The 16,374-nt window shown below is 40.0% G+C and overlaps 1 protein-coding gene and 1 non-coding gene across 3 annotated transcripts in view; both read left to right on the top strand.

Annotated features, from left to right (window-relative positions):
* The first annotated feature begins 2,384 nt into the window (after window positions 1-2,384).
* LOC105557614 overlaps window positions 2,385-16,374 on the top strand; it is a 20,204-nt gene continuing 6,214 nt past the window's right edge. The window contains exons 1-10 of one of the 2 annotated variants that reach the window (XM_012004894.1): window positions 2,385-2,958; window positions 5,210-5,360; window positions 5,435-5,593; window positions 8,703-9,124; window positions 9,250-9,727; window positions 12,337-12,677; window positions 12,767-12,972; window positions 13,100-13,385; window positions 13,467-13,603; window positions 13,742-13,891. In XM_012004894.1, coding sequence (XP_011860284.1) covers window positions 5,238-5,360; window positions 5,435-5,593; window positions 8,703-9,124; window positions 9,250-9,727; window positions 12,337-12,677; window positions 12,767-12,972; window positions 13,100-13,385; window positions 13,467-13,603; window positions 13,742-13,891 — 2,302 coding nt within the window. In that variant the 5' untranslated portion in view covers window positions 2,385-2,958; window positions 5,210-5,237. The other variant, XM_012004895.1, reaches the window with a different exon arrangement.
* Trnav-cac lies at window positions 9,928-10,003 on the top strand. The gene is given in 2 exon segments: window positions 9,928-9,963; window positions 9,970-10,003. It is a non-coding gene; the product is annotated as a tRNA-Val (tRNA).

Raw genomic sequence — 16,374 nt, forward strand, 5'->3', positions numbered from 1 at the left:
TTAATAAGTTTCTAACGAATAACGACCGCCGGCTAAAAACTTCTAAGAGTTACTCAGGAGGGTGACCTTGACAACATATGTCAAGATCAAGGTCATCGGAAGGTGGGGTCTTTTTATGCACATTTACCAAAATAATTATATTCATATATGTTATAACATATGTACGAGTGTACTGTATTTATCAAATAAATATACATAACTCGTCTAATGCATTGTTTCTTTTGGAAGAGTATGGAATTGAGCAATCATGTACAAGATTCTTTAACAATTTTCTATTTGTATAAAATGTTCAGTAAATTAATACCATCCCATTTTATAGCATAATAGTGTAAAATTTCATGTCTAATGCGTTATATAAATATTTGGAAAATAACTGTAAATTATTTGAAGAACTACACTAATTCTAAAAATTAATAACATCATGGATCTGACCTCCAAATCGCGAGAAAATAAAGCAGAATTTATGAAATTTTTTGTATATGTATAAACGCACGCACGCACGCACGCACGCACGCACGCACGCACGCACGCACACACACGCACGCACACGCACGCACGCACGCACACACGCACACACGCACGACACACACACACACACACACACACACACACACACACACACACACACACACACACACAAAATATCTATAATAAACATTCATAAAAAATAGTGCCTGTGATAATTGATCAGTGATATCAATAATTTCATTATTTGCTGATTCATAATATGTAATTTATTACATCCAGTCACATTTGTGCATAACATCGAATATTTCAGAGAAATCCTAAAACTGTCCTATAAAAATGTCCTTAGGACGTCGTCTCTGTATTTATACCGGACGTTCTATGGCTTTTCCGAACATGCCTTTATACTGCTCTCAATATGTTCTGTGGCTTTACTGAGTTCGTCCTCATGTTCTCCTAAATACATATATCTTAAAGAAAATTAGGATGTCCTTTATAGGATATCCTAAGGATATCCTATAAAGGACATCCTAAGGTCATCCCAAAAACGTCCTGCGAATATACAATTTTCCTCAAGGCATCCCAGGACGTCCTAGGACATATTCAGGATGATCCTGAGGACGTCATGTGCTATTTGGGCCAGGTAGAACATAAAACTCATAATGACATCATTATGACATTACTTAAAAGTCATTTTGGAAAAGTCATAATTATCTCATTTGATACATTTTGGCTATGTTTTGGTCACTTACTTATTTATGCTATCATAGTGACTTTAATATGACCTCCAAAAAGAAGAATATTATCTCAAATTGATTGATACACGAAATTTATTTGAATTATACATATTATTAGCGAGTATACATATTATTATTATAAATAACTAATAATAAACATTATTGCACACAAAATGTAGTACTTTAAGAGATCATGTGTTAATAATGTAAAAATTAAAATAAAATATTTATTTTTAATGGGAAAGCAGCTTAAAAAGACTGCGCGTGCATAACAGAAAATGATTAAAAAAAATAGAAGTAGTTCAAAATAGAAATTCAGACAGTCATATTAGAATAATATAAGTACATCATGTTAATATAAAAATTAACAAATTCTTTTCTAATTATCTCTTTTAACTCTCTTTTAACTATAACGTAAAAGTACCAATGTTTGAATATGTACTTAAAATCTATGATTCTTTGTGTCCTCTTTAAATCATTTTTCAATCATTTTTGTTTGGGTAACTTTTAAGTGATGAATTAAATCACGATGACATCATTATGAGTTTTATGTTCTACCTGGGCATAGTAATGGAAAAGAAGTGAGCATTACAATCTTTTGCGTATGTAACATATTTTTATATGCCACGAACTTTAATAGATATTAAAACATGCATGTTAGTCTATAAAATGCCCTGTTATCCCTTTCAGCTCTAGCGCATCTGTACTTAAAATTACAATAAATTTTACTGAGAGAGAGAGAGACGGGGGGGGGGGGAGAACTCTCCCTTTCCGGTAAAAGCAATGTTCACACGGGAGGAGGAAGAGGAAAAAGAGGGACCGTCGAGCGTACGTACTCGTACCAAAAACGATCGCGGACAAGCGGCGCTGGCGTTGCTCTCCGAATCCGTCCCCGATACGAGCGCTCGACCCCGCCGCTCGCCCGAAGTAGACCCCCAGCCGTCGAATCAGCTGATTATTGTTTTCGTTTCTCCGACATGGTGCGGACGGTGGCGGCGTGACGTTAGCGCGTACGTGCGTACACACATATACCCCGTATACACACAACGTTCATCCGCGCGTTTACTCTCGCCCGTTCCCGTTTCCGAGAAGCCAGCGAGCGTTGTCTTTCTCCCTCCTTCCCTCCGCCTTTTATGTGTGCGTGCGCGCGTGTGCCCGCGAGGAGGAGGAGGAGGAGGAGGAGAATAACAGATCGTCTCGCGCGCGCGTGTACGTGACGTGAGTACGTGTCGTAGTCGCTTCGCGCACGCCGTGCCACCTAGCAGATCCCTCGGAGGGGAACGGACGAGCGGAGAGAAGGACGCGAGACTCGCGAGAGAGGAAGCGTGTGCGTGTGTGCGTGCGATGTGAAGTTGCCCGTGCGCGGGCCGAGGTACTCGGAGGCGCGATCGGGTTGCGCGTCGTGTTCCCGTCGTGCTGCCGTGTCGTTCTCCTGTCGCGGCTCGGGGGGGAAGAGAGAGGAAGGGCGAAGAGGAAAAAGGAAGAAAAAAAAACGGAAACCCGCTGGCGAGTTCCGCGCGCGCGAGCGCGTACTGCGTGACATCATAGCCACTGTCGTCCGCCTGGCTCGCGCCCGTCAGTCGCTTGCGGGACGTAGAATGACGCAGTAGACGAAGGGCAGCGGCAACGGCGGCGGCGGTGGTGGCGGCGCGCGCGCGGAGTGCAGTGTGGCGTACTCTCTTTTCTCTCTCTCTCTCTCTTTCTCTCTCTCGCTCTTCTCGCACAATGAGAAAACACGGTGAAATTTCGCGGTGAAGTAAGTGTGTTGTGTACTCGCTGGGCTTGGGTCTCGCTTCGTTCCGTCTTTCCGCATTTATCGACCACGACGGCCGACGTTCTCGTCGTTCGATAGCGACGACGACGACGGCTCGCTTGCGCCAGACACTCGAGCGAACGAACGCGCGCGATAAGCGAGGATCCCTTTGTTCCTCTGACGATCTCCTTACGTCCCCCTCCCGCGCGTTCGCTGTCACTGTTTTCAACGCGATTGCGTAAACCGTTCGGAGCGCGCATCCGTTTTCCAATTCGGCCGCTCCACGCACGCATTCCACGGCCCCCCTTGTTTACAGGGGCGGAATAACGAATAACGCGCCACTCGGCGTGGCCGCCCTTCCTCCCGCTTCGTGACTTTCCCGTCGATTGTCCCTGAGCGCGCGATTCGCGCACAGCTGTGCGCTGCGTTGTGCAACACATCGTATCTCTCTCCCTCTCCTTTGCGCGATGGCTGGCAAAATAGACTCCCCGTCCCGTTCCGTTCCGTTCCGTTTCCACCGCCAGCCGTCGTCAACACACCGCGCTACTACGGCACGGGCTGGCCGATGTACTTTCCCACTTTTCGTACGCGTTGAATAATGCACTCCGTGACGACGACGACGACGCTCTGCGAGACTTGAGCGTCGACGGCGGCAGTAATGTCCGCGACTCGCGGAGTCGGTCCAGCGGTCCGCGAACGGTGCACCTTGAACGTGGGTTCTTTGTCCTCCGCGCGCGACTATTACGCCCGTCCCGTTGCGCGAATAATTGCTCCCCTCGCGCCCACCCGGGGGTTACTCTCCTCCCTGGATGTCGAGGCCGCCGTGTTCACGGGAGGACGTGTGCGGCGAGTGTTGCCATCCTTTGTTCCCGTGTCGCTCCTCCCGTGTCGCTCGTTGACCAAACACCGCGCGTTATCGAGTCTCTGGAGGGCCTCGGTACGAATGGCTGACTTGTAGTTTCAAGACAATGTTTGTAGGATGTTCGTTTGTTGACAAATAGATGAGAAAAGGCCAAACAGTAGCGAGGCTAGTTAAGGTGACAGTGCGAAAAGATTGTACTTGGATAATTAACAGTGCGAACGCTTCGACGTTACAGTATCGTCGTCAGCGCAAATTCATGTCGTTTGTCGTTGACAGTCGTACAGTGAAATTGTTGCTTTCGTGTGTTTACATACGTATGCTTGTCCTTGGGAACAGTCGTTATGCGTCGAAATAGTAAATAGTAAACAGTGTTTTAAGATAAACAATATTTTTTAATTGTCACAATTTAAAAGACAAAATTATACCTCGATATATTATATTTAGGTTACGAGTATCGAACGAAAGGAAATTAATAAAAAAAGTGAGCGTACAATAGCAAAGCAATGGCGATGCATTGTAATCTCAAATAAATAACTCCATTATTTTCTCTATTTGGTTTTGTATCATTTAGAAAGTTTCCAAACTTGTAAAAGTTACTAGATTTGACGCATAGTGGCAAATGTTTTCCAGATTCCCTTTAGGGTCTCTAGATAGAACGTTTCTGTTGTAGAGCACATGGTAGATTAGGCTTTAAAGCCTCGATACGAGACAGTTGTTGCAGCGCGTAACGGCTTTAGCAGAGCAACTGATTCATCATTTCAAGGCAATATTTATAAAGTATTCCTTTACTGTTGGTGGCCGTGCAGTAAAACTGTTACTTTTACGTGTTTACAAATATACGTCCGTTCAGTACGTTGCTTTGTGAACATAGTTTAGATCTGAGCCCACGATATTGACTTGAAACAAAGACTAGGAGCATAAAACATTGTCTTAAACATAAAAAAAAACACAAGTGTCCATTCTGTCGAAGCTCTTCCTTTGTATCGGCGCGATCTTTCTAGATTCCGCGGGATTGTGCCCTCGTGTCTCGTGGAGCTGTTTACAGAGCACGACTTTTAATTGGGACTTCACGTTCTGGCATAATTTTCCGTGCGCGACTTTTCAACACAATTTCTCGTGGAATCGAAGGGTCCAAAGTGTACGACGTTCGGGAAATTCGAACGTAACTTGGAACAATCCACTTGTTAGGCACAAAACGCGCAAATACTTGGTGAAGACGTTAAATAAGAGTTTCAGTACCTCGAGCGTTTGATAAATATTTAATTTACATTGTTCTTCTGAATTTATGCACTGAGAGCTGGCGTGGTCTGCGCGATAAAGTAACGCGTTCTTAAAATGTAGAAAAAGTTTCTACGGTACTTCTGTTCCACACTGATTTCGCTGTCTTTGCAGATAGATAAAATTAACTGAGGAATAAAAGATGTCTGCGGAATCGCCGAGGCGAGGTGTGCACAAAGGAGCTCAAGTTGTTTCGCCCCAGCCCATAGTGGACCGATCGATCATCGACAGTGTTGCCGGGATCATCAACGATATAGTACCGCAGGTATAGCTGATCGAAATCATTTTAGTGTCGTGACTCCAAAGTCCACAAGTAACAGCTTTGCGATCACTTTGCAGGGCTACGCCGGAGTGTCCAACTCCGATAACAAGGAAAGCATATCATGGGCGCGGTTTGAATACGCGGATATAAACGACCCCGCTTTATATCCCGATTACAATGAAGGTTCCAGCACGCCGCCGTTGTTGTTGGTACTAGGATACGCGGTTGGCGTTCAGGTAAGTGTCGCCGCTTTACTCCGAAACGTCGCCTTTTGCGATTGGTGTCGTCCGATCTCATGTTTCCTTCCACGGTAACGTTTCATAGAAGCATTTCCTTTATTTGCAAGATTTTTGAAAACTTTCGAGCGTTCCGTTATTACTATAAAGACAGAGCTTGGTATCCTATATATTATTATTATTATCCCTAATAAAAGAAGTCATGTTTACTCGTGAAGTGCGTGTTCGGGGTCGAATAAATCGTAAGTATTGTTGCCGTTTTACCCAGACAACATGCATGTCTAAACGACGTCTAAAGTCTAATCTACAATGTGCTTTCCGCATCTAGAAACATTCTATTTTATATAAACAGATCAAAACGCTCAACAAATTTGTCAACAATGTACGATTATACAATGTATAATATACAATTTATCAACTTGCATAAATTTTGTAAACGTATACATTAGCTACAAAATAGAATGTTTCTAGACGCAGGGAGCACATTGTAGATTAGGCTTTAACCCGGCGAGAGTGTGGTGAAAAATGTAACAAGGAGTATGTGGCAGGGTATGACTCGAGCGCAGGCTGCCGCGACACTGCGATCACGCCACTATCCCCTCCCGCACCCCTTTAACTCCAGCTACTCAAAGCAACAACAGATTTGAAGGTCACAAACAAAAAATACACGCAAATAAGTAACATGGTGGGTATGACATACCCTGCCACACTCTCGCCGGGTTAAAGACGTCTTAAAAGAGACATCTTTAAGACTTTACTAAAAGACGTCTATAAGACGTCAGAGAAAAAACGTCTTAAGACATTGTCAAAAAGACGTCTTTATGATGCCTTTATAAAAATATTAAATATTGATTATATGTCCAGTAGTGTTTATATAACCTTTAAAGTTCGAATTAATACTTTTGTTAAAGCATCTGTGACATATTGCTAAGATGTTTGAAAGTATTTTAAAAATAGAAGAGTTTGTGAAATTAGAATAATGAGATTTGTAGTGTAATATGTAGTGTATAACGATTGTGGCAGTTGTGACAGCCACTCATAACCAGAACTGCACATTACTGACAACTTAGAGTATCGATTACTTTCAAGGGGGTGCTTAGCAACACAAAAGATTCATAAATTAATCCGCTAGGGGGAGGTAATTTTTAAAAGTAACTCGCATTTAAAAATCGTTGAATGGGATATAAGGAGGTCTATCAACGGCAGAATTTTAGAAAAATAATCGTTATTCCTCAGCATACTACACCTGAAAGTAGTAATCGCGACTTCCAAGAGAAGCTTAGTTCTCATTCCTATAGAAGAGGAAATAACTCTTCGATGTCCGCTTGACCGCGGCCCAAGTACAAAAACCAGAAATTGCGTAATATCGAGATAAGACCTTGCAAAAGAGATCAGTCGATATGCCTATAATACATGTCTCGAGGACGTCTTTTGGATTTGTTTTCAAGACGTCTTAAAGATGTCTTTAAGACAAGTCTAAAAGACGTCGAAAATCGGGACATAAGACGTCTTTCTGACAACTTCATAAGATGTCTTAGAACTATTTAAGACGTCTTTAAGACGTCATAATGTTCTCTGGATATGTGGTTTCCGATTGGTTGTCGAAGTCGGCGATCGAGTCCGCGGCGAGTTTCGCGGCGATGATGATGGTGACAGCCGCGATGTGACAGTTCGTAAATATTATTTGTCAATAACAAGTTAAAATAATAAAATTAATTTATTATAATATTTCACAAGTAATCTAATTATTTTTTATATTAACAAGCATTTATTAAATTCCTTCCTTTCTTCATCGCTGAAAAAAACTTTAAAGAAAATTTGCGTAAAGTAACACCTCAGCCAGGGTTTGAACCTGGATCTTCCCGTATTTAAATAAGTTTTAAATACAAGAAATAATTAAAAAAGCAGTGGAGGCGCCCGCTGCGTACTAGTTTTCTCTTATTTTCTCTTATATAAAAAAGGCGTGTTAAGTCGAAAGTCTTCAAGTATTGTTGTCGCTTTTCCGAGATGCTGATTGGCTGTCTCGCTTGTGCGATACGACATGCTTCAGTCGTGTTATTTGAAGCTGTTAAACCATGCAAATTTTTAGAGAGAGCAAATGGCGCGCACTTGTGTTGTCTAGTCTTTTTTTTTTAAAGATATAGTTAGAGGTGTAGACACAAATACTATCTATCTGTATCTTTCTCTGGATAAATCATTCAGTGCATCTTGTATCTATATCTAAATCGAAGGAATTCAAGAAATGTAACTTGTGTATCTGTATCTCTTCACTGAAAATTTATTTTGCCAGGAGACACTGTAGTGTCTCGCGCCAAGTATAAGCGTAGCAAAAATGGCGCGCTCGACACCGACCGTATATATATCTTTACGCGAGTACGGAGTTAAGAGGCTCTACAGATTATCGGATCTCGATAACGGCTGATCCGATCGATATCTGTATTCTTAACGAAAGAGTTAAGATATCAAGCTCTAACTGCCAGTACTGGCAGTGGCAATGAGAGATTGGTATCTTTTTAAAAGATACCAGTACAGATATAGCTACTATCTTTATCTGTATCTTTCTCCGGAAAAATCATTCAGTGCATCTTGTGTCTGTATCAAAATCGACGGAATTCAAGAAATGTAACACGTATCTGTATCTTTGATGAAAAGAATGAAGATACCAAGCTCTGTATAAAGATGATATGTACCAAATCTGTGGATTTTTTAGTCTTCTTATTTTGACATCTACATTTTTACTTACTTTCTTTCCTACGTTGACCTCTACCAATTTTAATGTTAAATTAAAAAGAAAATATTTCTACAAAAGTTCTTCTTTCACAAGGAAATATTACCGAAAAGGATATAATCGGCAGCAATTGTATGTATTTAAAGGTTGCTGAAAATGTTAAAAAGTGACTTTTCGAAGTTCCTAACAATGGCCGATATATTTTCTCTAGGAGCAACTTATAAAAAAAACTACAGTTTTTTAATTGAAGGTTTTTTACCGCCTGAAAGTTTTTCGAGCATACGCAGATTTCCCGTTTGACTAAGGGACATGATTGTATCTTTCATCCAGGTTTTAAGCTGACGCGTGATCGCGATAATTTACCGATCCTTGTAAACGCAGGTATGGCTGATAGCAGCGACGGGCGAGGCAACGGAAGTCCTGTCGTGGCGGCAGGGTGTGGTTCGTACCCTTCGAATTCTACCAAATCCAAAGACTGACGACGAACACGCCGACGAATTCGAAGCGAAACGGCCGATGGTAGCGATCTGCTCCGAGCCGGATTCGAGCCTTCCGGGACCAAAGTTTTGCGATGTCAACTTCATCTCCTTGAAGACCGGCGAGCAAGTGCACAGCGTAGGATTCAAGCATCCCGTTTGCGACGTGCTGGCGAACAGGCGGTCTGTGGTCGTAACGTTATTAGAAAAAATTGCGGTCTTCGATGCCAGAACATTGCAAAATAATATTACAATCACGACCTGCTACGCCAGCCCTGGCCCAAATCCAAATCCCGTCGCCCTGGGAACACGATGGCTCGCTTACAGGTATACAGCTTTACGTATACATTTTGCTCTTTATTTTCTAACAATTTCAATATCTTACGTGGTGCGCAGCGTGCGTGTACGTCTCGTTAAATCTGAAATAATTGCTCTTTGCGATGTGTCCGCAGCGAGAAAAAGTTAATACCCGCGAGAAGAAGCAGCGGTGGTTGCGAGGGGGAGGGCGTTCAAAGTTACACCGCGACGGTTTTATACGCGGCGAAGTCACTGGGAAAAGGACTTCGTGGATTGGGTGAAACCGTGGCGTCAAGTCTCACCGGGAACTCGGTGTCGCCGATGGCCGTCAATAACGCGGGCAACGACGTCACGCAGCCGGGCGTCGTCACGATACTAGATCTTCAGGTCGCGAGGGACGAGAAGGAACTGGACGACGCGAACGCGGACGCCGTGATCGCTCATTTCACCGCCCATAGCGACGCGATCGTCGCCATGACTTTCGATCTGACCGGTGCGTTATTAATGACGGCGGACAAGAGGGGACACGACTTCCATATCTTTAGAATCCAGCCGCATCCTGGTGGGCCAACATTGGCGGCGGTACATCATTTATATATTTTACATCGTGGCGACACCACCGCCAAAGTACAGGTATACATTCCTAACATTCTTACTGCTTATGGAATGGGATCAGGGGAAGGGAAGGGAAAGGGAAATTCTAAAAAATCGCGTATCGACAGTTTATTGTGCGGTCGACAATCCGTATCGACGCACAGTTTCTGAAAAGTCGAAATAGACGCGTAAACAACATATTAAGTTATATACATGTTATTACGAATAGTATTATCACAGCCCCAGTGGTCGAGCTGGCTAAGACGCCCGTCACGGATTGTAGGGAGGTCCCAGGTTCGAATCCTGGCTGGGGTAATATTTTTTGCAATAAGAATTTTAATTGCCAGACACGGTCGACAAAAATCACTGATGTTATTAATTTATTAATTACTGTTGGCGACTTTAAGAATTCTTACTACTTACTGCTTAGATTTCGTTATATTTACTTTTATTTTAAAAAAATTTTCTTCCCCCCCTCCAAAGTATCTTCTCTACAAAAATAATGATATCATCAAATGGCGCCAACTAAACTGAATATTCATATTTTACAAACAACATACTTTATTATTTTTTATATTAGAATGTTATAGCCAAACAATCGAGCATAAAATTTTATCGGAAGAAATAAAGGAAATAATAATATTAATGAGACCAATTTTTAATACTTATTCCACAAAAATTTAATACGAACAAATATTTTATTAAAAGATCGCCTTTTATAATTTAATTGTGGGATACATATCGATCCTGATTCATGACGTCATTGTTTATAAAAAAATTTAGCGCTGCTAAACCGCTGAAATATACAATCTAAACTTACAATTAACTCTAATCCCTATTTCGTAACCCATACGCGCACGCGTATATATACGCACATGATTGCACAAAAGAAAGAAAGAGTTTAACACTTTTGTAAGGAAAGAGGAAGAGCGCAATTAACATTTGGTTTAGCAGTGCCAAGTCTTTTTATAATAATAAACAATGATGTCATGAATCAGGATCGATATGTATCCCACAATTAAATTAGAAAAGGCGATCTTTTAACAAAATATTTATTCGTATTAAATTTTTATGGAATAAGTATAAAAAATTTATCTCATTAATATTATTATTTCCTTTATTTCTTCCGATAAAATTTTATGCTCGATTGTTTGGCTGTAACATTTCAATATAAAAAATAATAAACTACCTAGTTTTTATAAATATTCAGTTTAGTTGGCGGCATATTTGATGATATCATTACTTTTGTAGAGAAGATACTGTGGAGGGAGGGAGAAAATAATTTTTTTAAAAAAATAAAAGATATCCAAATAATTAAATTATATAATTTTTGATTGGATGACGCTTATACTTGACGTCTTTTTAAATCTTTTTTTTTATTAACAAAGGTTATTTTTTAAGGTGATATCACGAATTTTGTAGTTGCAATTACACTGATCTTATTGAAACATCTTTTTTTTCCGTGTACATATGAACAATCGTATGTACACTAGGACCAGAATTCATAGTTAGATTTTATATTCAAGACTATTTTAAGATCATCTTTAGATAAATTCACGATGGTCTTGAGTATAAGATCTGACTATGAATACCGGTCCTAGTGTACATACATACATATGTATAATACATACATACATATACAGGGTAGGCCATTTTAATCTACGCACTGAAATCTCTCAAAATCCATAAGTTTAAGTCAAAAATGTTTCAGACAAAAGTTGTTCAAGATAATGGGGATCACCTATCTGTGTAACTAGCTTTGACCTTGAGACTACTTTTTAAGGTTATTTGAAGGTCAGAGTGGTTTTTAAAATGGGAACACCTATTTTTATTACATATTCTTATAGCTTACCTCGAGAGCTTCCCAAAACGCTATAATAAAGTATTCTTTTATTAAGAACTTTCTGAGTTATTAAGGTTTGAAAGTTCCAATATTTTGACATAAATTACAAAATATCTTGTAAAATATTCATTTTTTTATCATCTTACCTTAATACTTTTTTGAACAGAATAATGAGACAAATCAACCGGTGTAAAGAAAACACACAATTTTGTAACAAGTAATAAAAAAAATTTTTTTTAAACAATTGTGTTTTCTTTACACCAGTTGATTTGTCTCATTATTCTGTTCAAAAAAAGTATTAAGGTAAAGATGATAAAAAAATGAATATTTTACAGGATATTTTGTATTATAATTTATGTCAAAATATTGAAACTTTCAAACCTTAATAACTCAAAAAGTTCTTAATAAAAAATACTTTATTATAGCGTTTTGGGAAGCTCTCGAGGTAAGCTATAAGAATATGTAATAAAAATAGGGGTTCCCACTTAAAAAAACCACTCTACCTTCAAATAACCTTGAAAAGTAGTCTCAAGGTTAAAGCTAGTTACACAGATAGGTGACCCCCATTATCTTGAACAACTTTTGTCTTAAACTTATGGATTTTGAGAGATTTCAGTGCGTAGATTAAAATGGCCTACCCTGTATAAAGGATGTTACGAATTAGGTGTCCATCCGCTCGTATACAGGTAGAACGGTTGAACAGAAAAGTACTATAATATTTTGTAAAATTTGCATTTCGTTATATTTATTAAGTGTTTGTTTTTAAGTTTACATAAAAACATGTATCGTGTGTTTACTGCATTAGGACATGGTATTTTCGAGCGATACACGTTGGGCCGCTATTTCAACCGTGAGAGGTACAACGCATGTTTTTCCTGTCGCACCTTATGGAGGTCCTGTTGGTGTCAGGACGCATTCTACACCCAATGTCGTCAATAGACTATCGAGATTCCACAAAAGTGCAGGCTTGACGGACGATGGCACTCGATCCCACTCTCCTGTGTCACACACTGAACTGCCTTTGTCTGTGTATCCCTACTCCAATCCTAGACTTCCTCCGTACCCTCATCCAACGATACTGCATCCTCTGTCGCAGATTCGGCAACCGTCGTCTTTGAATCAAGTCAACAGCTCCACGCAGCCAAGGTAGCTACTGGTTTCGTAGAAAACTAGTTTCACAGGGGAGCAATAAGCTATAAAGGTGTAATTAAAAGATATCGTATATTCCATAGTAGACCGCAACAGAGGCAACGGTTACATTCTGACGACAGTGGGACTTTACCGTTGAAGATCTGCGCGTGTTTTGCTCCGCCGAGAGCTTGGATGTACGCGCAAAGGGAGTCCAGTAGCAAAGTTGTCAAAAGGGCGGTCGATTCTCTGTTTATCATGGCGTGCCATGGAAACATGATACAGTATGACTTGGATCCCAAACCAGCTGCTGGTATATCACAGAAAGCAAATGCATCTTATATATACAATATTTTTTTACAAAAGAACTCGGATGATTTATATTATTCAAAAATCTTTTTCTGCGTCTGTTAGCTAATGCTCGCTCGTCCTTGCTTTAGGAGTACCAAAGGAGAAAGTTTGCGACGACACTACCATTGAATTGGAGGTCGAAGTTAAGGGACAGTGGCCACTTTGTAGATCTCCCAATTCATCGGATCTCATCTTACCGTTGTCTCTGTCGAACCCGTTGCTCAGTGTTTCGTTCGCGCCAAAGAACAATCAGGAATTTGAAACTGTCGAGGATCGTTGGTTGAGTCAAGTGGAAATCGTGACGCACGCTGGACCGCACAGACGATTATGGATGGGCCCACAATTCGTCTTCAAGACTTACAACGCACCTAGCGGGTTGGTTTCCTCAATTTTTGCCGATTAATCATGATTTTCCCTGTCGAAAACGGGGATTTAATCAAAGTCTATTATCACTAGTGTTGCTGTTAATCTGGTCGAAGCGGAGGCAGTGGAGATTGGAATCACGGGATCCCGCCCAGCGAGATCGAAACCCGTTAATATGCCCCATGCGGCGTCCAGGCCGTTGATGCCGGTTGTCATTGACGGATCAGGAAGTAAGTGCGCAATAATTGTCGGTAGGTAAACACGCGAGTTACAATGCATGTTTCAGTTTAAGAAGAAAGTAATGTGTTATTATATATGAGAATAGGACAAATTGTTTACAAGAGAGTAAGATCTATTATACTTTACAGGCAGTTATGAACAATCGCCGAGATTCGTGGAGGCTTACGGTGATCCTCTGGATAGCGAGAACGTGGCCGTTGGTAGTTGCGAGAGCCAACTGAGAGAAGATCTCGCGGAGGCTATGCTCGAGATATCAATCGCGTCGCATCGTGCTCCAGGTAAGTGCGCAACCACGCAGCGGAGTTTTACATTTTAGTCGAAGACACTGAATTTACGAATGCAGGTCCGCTTGGCTGCAGTGTCGTCGAAGCGACTAAATTAATGTATTCCGTACAATTTGTATACAAATTTGTATATTTCCGACATATACACTTCGCTTAATGTGATCTGTATTATACTACAATTATATTACAATTTTTTTATAGTGAATAATCTTGTTTTTTTTGCGCAGAAAAATAGTTATGGAAAAGACATAGGCGGCATTTTATGCTTTTATTCTTATTGTTACCTGATTTGCCTGCATTCTAACATTACTATACTGTACAGTCAATGTTCTTATGTTTGACAATTGTTAAGTATTCTCGTTGAATTTCATCATACACAATTGTATTTTGTCAAATATAATTTTCGATATTGTATATACAATTTCTCGACTGTTGCATCTTTTATATTATACAAGCACACATATAGATATATAATTTTTACATATATACAGGGTGTTTTCTAAGTGTCGAAAATGTAAGGGGGATATTCCTTGGATTATTCTATGAAAAAAATGTCTTATGAACGTATATCCTAAAATGTACCATTTTCAAAACGCAAGGTTTTCAAATTGCAGAAAATTTTTTTTTAATTTACGAAAACGTAGAGATATTTTATTAAAATTTGCCACGCGTACATTTAGTCTAAAGAACAATTTTTCAATACCGATGAAGCAATCTGTTCCCTAATAAACAGCGAAGCTACACTTTTAATTTCAATTTTTTATTTTAACTCTGCTAACCGCATAAAAAAACACAAAAGACAGTTTCTGTGAAGTTTTAGTTCGAGATTTCTAAAAACTCGCATGTATTAATGTAATTAGACTTATTGTTAGAAAGCAAACAATGGCGTACCATTTTTTCACTGACAAAACTTAATATGATCACGAGACACGGTAGTGTCTCGCGCCAAGTATAAGCGACTAAGTACAAGCGACAAGTTATTTATACGCGCGCTCCCAGTGGATCTAAAAATTTTATTGAAAAGTAGTTCTTAATACCACATGCGTGCACGTCAAATTTAAAAGTCTCTCTCAGCGTTTTCTTAAATTTTCAAATTTTTCAATTTTTCCTTCAACCTTGACATCCTGTATTTTGAAAACAAAGCACTTTAGGACACTCATAGAACATTTCCTTCATAAAATAAGCCAAGGAATGTTCCCTTTCATTTTTGACACTTACTTAGAAAATACCCTGTATATGTACCATGATCTTAAGCAAAATAACTTGTATTCCAAAAAATTTCTTAAAATTCTATTATTTAAAAAACACAATTTAGCACTCAAAGCTAACGTACTGTATACAGTGGAGAAAAGTTCCCTATTATGATATAGGCTCCTGATGTGAGATAGCGGAGTTTCTGCGAAGTTACTAGGCATCTGTTGGTTCCATCATGAATTTATTACTTTTGAAGTGAAATCTGTTTATTGGATCGTGTAATCGGTGCGAGAAAATATTTGTTATTCAATTTGGGACGTTGAAAACCTGCTATCTCGTATTAGAATCCTATTTCATAATAGAGGACTTTCCTCTATAGCTATACATGCTTTTCAAACATACGAACTTAAACTTTCAAAGCTTGTAGGGTGTAAAATCCGCGAATGAAATTTGGCATGATATGTGCGCGCGTTACGATATACCGTTTCTTTATTAACAATGTTTCGAGAAACGAGTGAGTCAAATTCTCGAAAAGGAGACGAATTATTATGCCTGTCAACGTCTTGCGACGACGTTGTCACGCGTGTATTGCGGTATCTGAGGTGTACCTTTTTCTATAATATGTTTTCCGAACACGACAAAGGATGATATCGTTAGCGTTGTAAGTTTGCGTGGACACAGAACTGGCCAGAGGCAGGTATCTCCATTTTTGTCCCCGTAACTGTACTATATTCGAGCACTAACAGCAAGACATTTTGTTGACGTCTGCTCTTTGTACTTTTAGAAAAAAAGAAACGTCCGACAAATGGTACTACTTCTTTGTACTAACCATGTAGACTCATCACATTTTGCTCGAGCTTCTAGCTTTGTGTATATCTTAGAATGAGACTGTTTTGTGATTTTACGATAAAGACATGGATGCGCTTCTCTTGAGTTTATCTTGACTTGACCCTCGCGCAATTGGTACGCGCGCGGTGTACGCAAATGCGGAACGTAATGGGGGAAAGAAGAAAAAAAGAAGATACGAAAGGACCAGACGATTCCTTTGCGTTCTTATTCTCGAGATGCTCGAGATTTTGCTCGTCAAGCACCGTAGCCATCGGAACTCGCACTTTAAAGCACGCTTTCTTAACAAATTTCGACGACTGTGACTTTCGGTTTACTCGCCGGCGAAATTTTTATATAATCCTGAGCGAGCATGCGAGCGAGCCAATTATCATTGCAAAGAGGAGAGAGAAGGAAAAGAGAGATAAACTAAAGAGAAAGCGAGAGTGAGAGAGAGA

Source organism: Vollenhovia emeryi, unplaced genomic scaffold (assembly GCF_000949405.1).
Source record: "Vollenhovia emeryi isolate VEMERY1.0 unplaced genomic scaffold, V.emery_V1.0 DF939443.1, whole genome shotgun sequence".
NCBI lineage: Eukaryota > Metazoa > Arthropoda > Insecta > Hymenoptera > Formicidae > Vollenhovia > Vollenhovia emeryi.